General features: G+C 52.9%; 1 protein-coding gene across 1 annotated transcript; it reads left to right on the forward strand.

Annotated features, from left to right (window-relative positions):
- The first annotated feature begins 1,562 nt into the window (after nt 1-1,562).
- Nucleotides 1,563-8,813, forward strand: LRRC47 (leucine rich repeat containing 47). The gene is made up of 7 exons (XM_007440779.4): nt 1,563-2,279; nt 2,986-3,426; nt 4,540-4,656; nt 5,992-6,107; nt 6,439-6,541; nt 6,879-6,968; nt 7,311-8,813. Exons 1-7 carry the CDS (start codon nt 1,605-1,607, stop codon nt 7,539-7,541), a joined length of 1,773 nt encoding a protein of 590 aa, XP_007440841.2. The 5' UTR covers nt 1,563-1,604; the 3' UTR covers nt 7,542-8,813.
- The last annotated feature ends 2,000 nt before the right edge of the window (nt 8,814-10,813 follow it).

Raw genomic sequence — 10,813 nt, forward strand, 5'->3', positions numbered from 1 at the left:
TTAGTCCAGGCAGTTGCCAGGAGTCACGACTGACTCGAAGGCACTAAAAAAGAAAAGAAAAAATTAACCAAGAGCCTACTGTCCTTGAACCATCTGAATACGAAGTTTGGATGGAACCATTGGGATGATCAGAGTCAATGCATTACATTTCTCATTATGGACATTTTACCTGTGTTCCAGTTCCACAAGAGCCACCAAGGGTGCCTTTCTCAACAGCCTCTAAACTTTTAGAACAGATCTTCTCTGAGTTGCTTCAAGCTTACCAAGTGCCCCACTCTGCAGTTTTTCAGGCATTTCTATCAAAGCCAGTTTTCAGTCAAAATGCCTCCAGTTCCTCAACTCAGGTTTTGACAAGTCCTTAGAAGAAAAGAATTGGACTCAGAAATAACCACAGTGCTTCTCTGCTTATTTATGAGGACCATCTCCTGCCTAAGTGACCACCAGGTGGTTTGGATGACAACCTACAAAGAGAACTGTGGAATTACGGTTAAGGATTGGATTTGGACTGGGGAAGACCAAGGCCTACTTGACCCTCGAGCATGAAGCATGATCTTGGATGACTGATTCAAAGTCTCCCAAGTTACGTCACTTGTTTGTGGGGATAACACTGATAAGAGACCCCCATCTAAGTTCCTGAGGTCCTGGAAGAAAGGTGGGGTTTCAGTCTTACAATCTGTATCACAGATAGAAGTCTTAAAGCATTCTCCGGATCTTGGTTAAAAAGTTGGTGTATGCAATGGCAAAGTCTGCTGGAGAAGTCCATGATGCTGGGCAAGGTGGAATGAAAGAAGAGTGTGCACCTCAGATATAGGGGCAATGGGGGGAGACTATTGGAAGTCCCGAAGGATTGGTTTGGGGATAAATAACCCTAGAGAAGGTCTGTCTATGTGGTTGCTTAGAGTCAGTGCTGACTTGATGGCACATAATGGGTTACTGAAGAAGAAGAGGACCAGCAGCAAGGTAGGCAGACTCAAGCAGCGAGGAGGAGGACGCCGCTGGAAGACCTGACGGACCGGGTTAGGGCCCGATCCTCCTGGAGAAGGTCTGTGTGGTCGCTTGGAGTCAACACTGACTCACTTAATCCAGAAGAAGAGGACCAGCAGTAGGGTGGATGGCGTCAATTACGGGCACTGATGCGGGCACCACTGGAAGACAAGCCAGGGACAGATGCCCTGGAGAAGGGCTGCCTAGGTGGTGGCCTCGAGTTGACGGAGCCTCGACGGCACCTGATCCATCAGTGGGAGGAAGGAGAAGAGGACGACCAGCAGCAAGGGGGATGGCACCATTGGGGGACCCAAAGGACCAAGTCAGGGACAGATCGATGGACAAAACGTACCTAAGATCTAAAACAGAGTTTCTCGACCGTGGTCCCTTTAAGATGGGTGCACTTCGACTCCCAGAATTCCCCAGCCAGCAAGTCCACCCATCTTAAAGGGCTCAAGGTCGACGAACGGCTCTCAAACGTCTCGGCGCCTGCGCGGAAGGGGCCGGGCGGGGATTGACGTCAGCGGGCGCTTCGGAGATGGAGCGGGCTGAGCCGCCGCGCTCCCCGTAGGACGTCACCCGCGCGCGCCGGAAGCGGGCGGGGGTTGCGGCGGAGCAAGATGGCGGCGGCGGAGGGTCCCGAGGAGGCTTGGCCCGAGGTGGCGGCGGTCGGGCGGCGAGAACTGCGCCTGGAGGCGGGCGCGGCGCTGGAGCGGCGGGTGCGCGCGGCCGGGGGGCGGCTGCCGGGCGCGCTGGGCGAGCTGGGCGCGGCGCTGCGCTCGCTGGAGGTGCGCGGCTGCCCGGCGCTGCGCGAGCCCGGCCCGGCGCTGGGCCTCCTCTCGGGGCTGCAGGCGCTGGCGCTGCCCGGCTGCGCGCTGGGCCCGGCGGGGCTGTCCCGCGCCGGGGCGCTGCTGCCGGCCGCGCTGCGCACGCTCGACCTGTCGGACAACGGCCTGGAGGAGCTGCCGCCGCAGCTGGGCGGGCTGGGCGGCGACGGCGCCGGGGAGGAGGGGGCGGCGGCGGGCGCGGCCGCCCTGCCCGAGCTGCGCCTGCTCAACCTGCGCCGCAACCGGCTGCGCGCCCTGGGGCCCGGCCTGGCGCGCTCGGCGCCGGCGCTGCAGGAGCTGCTGCTGGGCGGGAACCAGCTGCGCGCCCTCCCGGGGCCGCTGCTGCCCCCGGCCGCGCCGCCCGGCCGCCGCCCCGCGCCGCCGCTGCCGCTGCTGGGCCTGCTGGAGGCGGCCGGGAACGAGCTGGAGCTGCTGGGCCCCGAGGTGGCCCGCCTGGCCGGGCTGAAGGTGAGCGGGGCGCAGTCCGCTGCCTGCCGGCGCAGTAAATGCACGTGTGTTGCGCGCGGGTGGGGAGGGCGCCGGGCTAGAAAGCAGGAGACCGAGAGCTCCGGGCCTCCTTTGGGCAGGAAAGCCGGCTGGGTGACTTCGGCCGGTCCCGCTCTCTCGGCCCGGCCCGCCTCGCAGGGCTGTTGTGGAGAAAATAGAAGGCGGGAGCGTTACGAATGATGCCTCGAGTCATATACGTGTACATAAAAACAGTGGGATAAACATATAATGAGTGGTGGAGCGTGCTAGACCTGAACTGAGGTTCCCTCCTCCAAAGGTGCCAAAAATAGGTCCTGCAGCTGCCGCAGCAGCCGCTGCTCTCAAAATAGCCCTGTTCCTTTTTTTTCCTCCATCCGGGGAGCTTCTCATGTGCTCAGATGGTATGGTATGGTATGAGCCCTTTTTATTTTTTTCCCCAGCCGTTTTGTCACCAGGCGCGGGTTGTGGCTGTTGCTTCCTTACAACAACACGGAGGGGGTGAGGGTTTGCAGTGAATACTTCCGAAAAATATCTAGCCCCTCTTGACTTCTTGACCGTATGAGTAGCTGGCAAAATAGGGCCTTCCATCTTTGAGATTCCTGCAGGAGATTTTTCAGAGAGGGCAAGACTCGTTTCTAGGGATTTGCTCTTTTCAGTGAAGACGATCAGCCCCGTTTCCTTTCTCTAGACGTTGGATGTCTCGAACAACAAGCTTTCTGAAATCCCAGCGGAGCTGGCTGACTGCCCGAAACTGAAGGATGTCAACTTGAAAGGCAACGCTCTCAAGGACAAACGGCTGGAGAAGATGGTGAACGGCTGCCAGACCAAATCGATCCTGGAGTATCTGCGGGGCAGGGGCCGAGGGAGAAGCAAGCAGGATGGCACCGAGAGGGAAGAGATGAGGAAAAAGAAGCGTGAGAAGAACAAGAAGAAAGGAGGCAGCGATGATGACGTGGAAGATGCCCAAAAACCGTCGGTGAAAATTCTTCACGTCTCCGAGAACCCAGCGCCATTGGTTGTAAAAGCCAGCCCCAGTGCTAGAGACGTCCGCCCTTACATCGTATGCTGCGTAGTGAAGGGCATGGATTTCAACACAGGCAATGCTCTGAAGAGGTTCATTTCAGCTCAGGTGAGGCTCCAAAAATGACGCTAAGCGTGTGTCAGCTTGGGAGGGAGAGGTAAATTGGGTGGAATAAAGTGTTGTCCCTCAAAGTTAGATCCAATGGGCTCAGGTTACAGGGAAGGAGATTTCAGATGAACATTCAGAGAAGTCTGTCAATTAATGAGGGTTGGACTCAGGAAGCATGGCTTCTCCGTCACAACACCCACCCTTTGGAACCCCATTCCAGCCACTATAGATTGGCCCCAACACTGTTGGCCTTCCATAAAACCTGGCAATCCGGCGGTAGTTGAGCTTGTAAGATGCGAAAATTATTTGTTGACAGGTTTACCCTTCCTTGCCCTTCTTTGCTTTCCTGTTTTTTAAAGTGGTTGGATTGTTTCTGCCATTTGTTGTTATATCAGTGTCCTGATTGTGTTAGTCGCCCCGAGTCACTCTGTGAGATGGACAACCATAAAAATCTTAATTTATCATCGTCACCTTGATCACGGTACCATTAGTTTCAGAATGGGGTCCCTTATCTGGGAACGATCAGCTGCTCTAGTTATCCTTTACCTCATGTCACGAAGAAAATCAGAACGAAAGGACTTTAACTCTACACTTCTGCAGCCAAGTGGGGAGATGGGGCTAGCTTGCTCAGCTGCAGTTCACTAAAATAGAAGTTTTCAAACTCTGTTCTCGCCATCACACACATGCATAAACTTCTTTGGGACACAGGTCCTGTTTAGCTTTAAGAGTTAGTTAATGCATTGGGCAGAAATAGGTCTCCCTTTTTTCTGGGGGAAATGAGAAACTTAATTATCAGAAAGTGCAGACCTTACTGTCAGAGTGAAAAGTTTATTTTACATCAGGGAGTCCCTGGATTACTTTCAAGTGAAGATGCTGGAAAGGAGTCAGTGGTGGGATCTCCCCCAGTTGATCTCAGCTGCTGAGCGTTTCTCCACCTGTCCTTCCCCTATAGAAAAATTTTTGGGTTGTTCCGTTCTCAAGGGGGTGGGAGTCTGGCTGTTCCTGATAGGCAGCTGATCTTGACTTGAAATGTTGCGAAGGAATAATTAGAAATGAATTGCTATGAATAAATGTAAAGCTGCTTTTGTTTTTTTAATCCAATAAACATTTCAGACAAAACTCCACGAGGACCTCTGTGAGAAACGAACAGCCGCCACCATTGCGACGCATGACCTGCAGCTGGTGAAAGGACCGCTCCTCTACGAAGCCCGGGCCCCCGAGGAGTTAAAGGTGAGCTATTTCTGCCGAAGCCGTGTTACTGCCAGTCTGGCTGAAGCTGTTTGTGGGCAAATCGGTGACCAGCGTAGGTGCTGCTCTCTGAGAGGATGAAATGTGAAGTTGAACGTTGGCTTGTATGCTTCTCCAAAGATTTGCCTGCATCTGCCACCTCTTCCTCTCCACGTTTTTGCTCACAATCCTTCTGAGCAACCTAGGCCTTGTGAGGCCTTCTTGCCACTCTAGGGAGAAGGGAACGTGGGCTTCCTCAGGGCACAGACTGGTTTGAGTTCTCCTATGCAGCTGCTTAGCCAGAACAATTGTCCTACAGGAAATATAATCAAGCTGGAAGCATCAGCCTTCTTGAAGGCCGCCTTCCCCTTCACACCTCACTCTGAGGAAGGAGCCCTTCTTCAGAAGCCCAGTGTGCCCACAGCAGTGTCAGCTTCCATAGTGGAACGATGACAGTGATGGCATAAACCGGTGGGATGCAGCTCTTTGACAGAGGGCAATAGGTGGAGGGCTCAGAAGTTTTCCCTGTCCTGTCTCCCAAGTCCTGTGACTCCTGTAATTGTTGTTTTTAACTGTTCTCTGTATGGGTGGGGTAGGAATGGAGCTGGTTCGCTCGTTGGAGACAAACCCCAGAGTCTGCTTCCCAGTTCTCACCAGGCAAATGTAAGAAAAGGAGGAATGGCATTTGCCCCAGTGAAGTCTTGCCCTCTTTTGCCAACTACAGGTAGTCCTCGCTTAACGACTGTTCATTTAACAACAGTTCAGACTTATGACAGCCTTGGGAAAAGTGCTTTGTGAGCTGTACTCACACTTATGGCGATCACAAATTGTTTCACCATCCCCCACAGTCACATGATCATGATTTGCGACTTTTTTATGATGGTCGTTAAGCAGATCATCACCTTGTTAAGTTACACATGGTCGTTAAGCAAAACACATGGTCGTTAAACGAATTCCAGCAAAAAAGTCCATTGGGAAAGCTGGATTTGCTTAACAACCATCATAAAAAAGGTCGTAAAATCAGTTCCAGTCACGTGATAATTCGCTGAACAAACAAATCGCTTAGTGACCTAAATTCCAGTCCCTATTGTGGTCAAATAGCGAGTACTACCTGTAGAAACTATCTTAGTATCTTCCCTTCTTCCCTGAACTCCTCCCAGTCAAGTTTCTGTCCTCTGATATTCAGAACCAAACTGTGTGCCCCCCGCCCCCGCGACCGGCAACCCTTGCTAGCCTTATTCTGCACCAGTCTTTCTCCTCTCTTTCGGGAGCCGCCCAAGGTCATGCCCATCTTTAACCCACGGGATAAACCCTCTTGTGATGCTCCCCCTTGTGCAGATCATCCCGCTGGGCCGGAAGGAAGTCAAGGCCAAGGACCTGCTTCGGCAGCTGCAGGCAGAAGCTGAGGAGCAGAGGAAGCAGAAAAAGCGGCAAAATATCTCTGGACTGTACAAGTGCGTCATAACTCAAGGCAGAGCGGAAGGCGTGGGGAGGGGGCCTGGGTTCGAGGGCCACCGCATCTGTGGACTTCCCCCGGAGCCTCTTGCGGTTCCTCCTGGCTCGAATTTACCTTTGAGTTTTCCCTGTCTCTCTCAATTGCCATTTTTAAAGATGTATCGTGCAGGTTTTAATTTTTTTTAGCCTGTGCACCAATCCGGGGGAATCTGTGGCGGCTTCCACCTTATTTCACTTTCCCTTGGCAGAAACTGGGGTCCAAGCCTGTCCTTCCCGTCGCTGTGATAGCACCCCCCGTAACATGCGCCTTCTTTCTTTCAACTTCGTCAGGTACCTTCAGTTACTGAGTGGGAAAGAGAACTATCCCTGCATCGTCGATTCCGAAGGCGCCGTCATCTCCTTCCCCCCTATCACCAACAGCGAGAAAACAAAGGTGAGGACGCCGGGACTGAGCAGCGGGTCGGGAGGGAGTTCGGGCTTCTGCATGATTAAGATCAGTTCTTCGATCTGCAACTCGCGCAATCGAGGCCAATGTGCACGGTTTGAGGTTCGGCCTTCTGTAAATGTTTGCCGAAATAAGAAAAAGAACCAAGTAAATGCAGGCATCTCTTTTGGAGCTTTTCAGGCAAAAGAGGGTCCGGTTTGCCTCTTTTCCCTGCTAGCTGGAGCTGAGCTGAGCTGAGCTGAGCTTTTCTGCCCGTGCCCCCTCCGTGGGCTCTCCAGGGCATAAAGCTTCCTCCTCCCACCCTTCTCCTCCTCCTCTTTTTAAGCTTGGGAAAGCAACATCCGATCTGCTTCTGGAAGTGACCAGTGCCACCAGCCTGCAGCTGTGTAAAGACGTGATGGATGCCCTCGTCCTGGTACAGGCTTCTTCCCCCCCACCCTTCCCCTCCTCCCACATCAGGGATGGGAACCAGGGGCCGCAAGTTGTCAGGGACCGCAGTGGCACATCTGACGGCCCCATCGCATCCCTGGGCACCTGGGACCAAAACGTGGGCAATTGCACCTGTGACTGGGTTCGGTACAGCATATCCCGCCTCATAACCAGGTTTATATAAGCCAGGAAGGATCCCCCTCTCTGCTTCTGCTTGACCCTCCCTTCTCTTGGAGCACAGAGGCAGCCCCCATCCTAGAACCTCCTTCCTGGTCTCTCTCCTTTTAAGGGAACTAAACGGCATCCTTTATTGTTGTTTTAACTGCAGAAAATGGCAGAGCTCCAGAGGGTTACTCTGGAAACCAAAGGCAGGGAAGCTTGCTCTGATCACGAATCCGGCGAGATTCTTCAACCTGAAATCTCAGGGCCCGAGGGCCGCTCCCCAGGGGCCCCTCTGCTCTTGGAACAGGTTCGGATTGTGGACATGGAAGGGAACCTAAAAGTCCTTTATCCTTCAAAAACGGATCTCCAGACATCTCTCCTGACCATCGTGCATTAAGCGCCGTGGGTTTCCTCTTCTGGTTGCAAAATGCGTGGCCCTCTCGGTGTCGCAGAAGCTGCCATTTGCAACTTCATTTTTTAGAGACACGGGGAGATCCGCGCTCTGCTTGTTTGCTGGTAACGGGAAGCATTGAGTTGTTTTCAGTCGCATGAATTGGAGGCCCCGAGAGAGATTCAGAAGCTCCGCTTGCTCGCCCCCCCCCACTCAGGCCTGGGTTTAGCCTGGATCCCCTGCAAATGAAGGCGCTCAGGAGTGGTCGCTTTAACAGGCGGACTAACCCCTGTGCTGCGGACGTAACCCTGCTCGGTTGCATGGCTGCGTTCCTTCCTCGGGGAGGAGGCAGGCTGTTGGGCTCACCTGGTGCAGGTGAAGCAGGTGGCTGCACCCGATCGGGAGGTGGCCCCAGGGACAAATCACTGGCAGGTGGAGATGGGCGTCCCCGTGTCATCCTTTCTCTCCCCCTCCCTCTCACGCGGCTTCTCCAGGAGAATGGGGGGGCTTGGCACTGTGACTCGGGCGGGGTGTCCCCAAAGGCCTGCAACCCTGCACTCCCTCCCTCCCCAAACACTTCCAGGACAGACTGACAGTAACCATCGTTCCTCTTTCACGCATTCTTGCCCCCCCGCCGCCCCCGTGAAGCTAGCGAAGCAGCAGCGCCTGCATTCCCGGCTTGCAGAGAAACCGACCTTTCCTTCAGGGCAGCGCAAAGGGGGGGCCGTTTTTGAAATCAGAGTTCCCTACCCCCTCCCAAAACACCCCTGATGCTAAGGCATTGGGGAGCAGCAAGGCTAGGAAAACTTTACGGGAAATTAAAGCTGTCCGAATCTCCGGCTTTTAGATGCCGGAAAAAAGAATTCTTTCGGCCGTGAAAGAGCCGGGTGGATCCTCTCCACTCGGGTAAAGCCATGCCAAAGTCTCAGCTCCGAGCCGTGGGTGGGGAGGGGGAGCAAAGCGTGCCAGCCCTGCTGCTGGGACCTCCGCTTGCGTGCCTGCCCTGTCCCTGGAGTTCGCCCAAGTGAGAAAGGGCAGCAAATTCGGGGGTCGCACCTGGTAAGGAAAAGATAAGGGCAGCGGTTCTCACACAGGCGTGCCGTGGGTTTCTTTCTAGCGTGCTGCGAGATTTTGGTCTGCCGCTACTTTTTTCCAATATTTTTGTTTGCATTCTGTATATTCTGTATAATCCATACATCCAATACAGTCCGGATATTTTAAAAAAATGTTGTTTAACTTCCCCTCGAGCCATGTTTAAAAATACACACGATCAATCATTTTCTGGAGTGCCACAGAACTGCTGCTGCATTTGATATTATGCCACGGGTTCAAAACGGGTGAGAACTGCTGGCGGAGGGGAATAAAGGGTTGGGGGCCGTTCGGAGGCTTGAGGGGCAGAAGCCGAAGAGCTTGACCAGGCGGATTCTCAGCCTGCGTTCCTTCAAGGGAGCCCAACTTGAGGAGGACCAGGTGCGGGGGAGGCCACGGCCTGCAAGGAGGACGGGAAGAGCCCCCGAAGGAAGGCACATTTCTGCAAATGTGTCTGGCTGGGCTGCGAGGCGGTGCCCGTCAGGAGGTGGGCTGTTCTGGGATGTGGGATTACAGCCTTAAAAGTGGAAAAGAAGGCAACGCGTTAGAAGTACAGGACATGTCTCCCTCAGGGATCACAGCCTATGGATCCCTTATATTCAGCTGTTTTCCCCATTGTGGCTGCAATTCCTCATTCAGCCAACAGAGGGCACCATTTCCTATCTCACCTATTCAGGTACTGCAGGCTCTATGGGGGAAATAGGGCACTATAACGGAATCTATGGGAAATAGTGCCCCCAGTAGCTCCTTGAGGTATTGCAGGCTCAGTGGATTAAATGAGGGGATAGAATGGAATTTATAGAAGTACTGCCCTCTGGTGGCTCACCGAGGTATTGAAGTTTCAATATGGAAAATAACTCAATACCACGAACGTAGAGGAAATACTAATGGCAGAAAGTGAAGAAGAACTAAAGAGCCTCTTGATGAGGGTGAAAGAGGAGAGTGCAAAAGCTGGCTTGAAACTCAACATTAAAAAAACGAAGATCATGGCATCTGGACCCATCAATTCCTGGCAAATAGAAGGGGTAGAAATGGAAGCAGTAACAGACTTCATTTATTTGGGCTCCAAGATCACCGCAGACGGAGACTGCAGCCATGAAATTAAAAGACGCTTGCTCCTTGGGAGGAAAGCTATGGCAAGCCTAGAGAGCATATTAAAAAGCAGAGACGTCACCTTGCCGACAAAGATCCGCATAGTCAAAGCTATGGTTTTTCCAGTAGTAATGTATGGCTGTGAGAGCTGGACCATAAAAAAGGCCGAGCGCCGAAGAATTGATGCCTTTGAACTGTGGTGCTGGAGAAGACTCTTGAGAGTTCCCTGGACTGCTAGGAGGTCAAACCAGTCAATCTTAAAGGAAATCAACCCTGATTGCTCATTGGAAGGATCGATAATGAAGCTCAAGCTCAGATATTTTGGCCACCTAATACGAAGAGAGATCTCTTTGGAGAAGACCCTGATGCTGGGAAAGATGGAAGGCAAAAGGAGAAGAGGACGGCAGAGGATGAGATGGTTAGAGAGCATCACTGAAGCAATGAGCATGAAACTGAGCAAACTCAGGGAGGCAGTGAAGGACAGGAAGGCCTGGCGCGATGTGGTTCATGGGGTCACGAAGAGTCGGACACGACTTAACGACTAAACAACAACAGAGGAAATACGTCCCCCTGGTGGCTTAAGGAGGTATTGCAGGCTCGGGAAAACGGCAATATAATGGAATTGATAGGACATAATTTATATTACTCTTTCACACCTAAATGCGATTATATTGCTGTTTTCCATATTCAGGCTGCAATACCTTATTAAGCCACCAGAGGACATTTCCAGTAGACACCGTTGTATTTCCCCATTTAACCCATTGAGCCTATGATGCTTCATTGAGCCACCAGGGGGCAGTATTCCTTCTAGATTCCATTGCCCCATGTCCCCCATTGAGGTACTGGAGACTCAATGGGGAAAATAGGGCGAAAGAGCACAATGTAGTGCACAATGGGGCTGCTGCACCAAAGTAACCCAGTGGGGGGCGCTCTGTCCTGTATCCGCAATGCATTTGCCTGCATTCCACCCGAGGCAGCTGTGAGAAATTTACGGAAGCCTTGAAAAATCACCTTCCTTCCTTTCACTTTCGTTTGTAGAGGGAATGATTTGCCGGGGGGGGGGGGTTCAAGATAAATTGCACAAACCGCTATTAAGG

This window comes from Python bivittatus, unplaced genomic scaffold, assembly GCF_059951505.1.
Source record: "Python bivittatus isolate LINGU-HERP-01145 unplaced genomic scaffold, Pbiv_v1 ctg000510_np1212, whole genome shotgun sequence".
NCBI classification, from domain to species: Eukaryota; Metazoa; Chordata; class Lepidosauria; order Squamata; family Pythonidae; genus Python; species Python bivittatus.

Excerpts from the sequence above, each read along its gene's own strand:
- LRRC47 (XM_007440779.4), top strand. The coding sequence starts at position 1,605 with ATGGCGGCGGCGGAGGGTCCCGAGGAGGCTTGGCCCGAGGTGGCGGCG. Across the intron at positions 2,280-2,985 it reads CCCGCCTGGCCGGGCTGAAG|ACGTTGGATGTCTCGAACAA; the intron begins GTGAGCGGGGCG and ends TCCTTTCTCTAG. Across the intron at positions 6,108-6,438 it reads AATATCTCTGGACTGTACAA|GTACCTTCAGTTACTGAGTG; the intron begins GTGCGTCATAAC and ends CAACTTCGTCAG.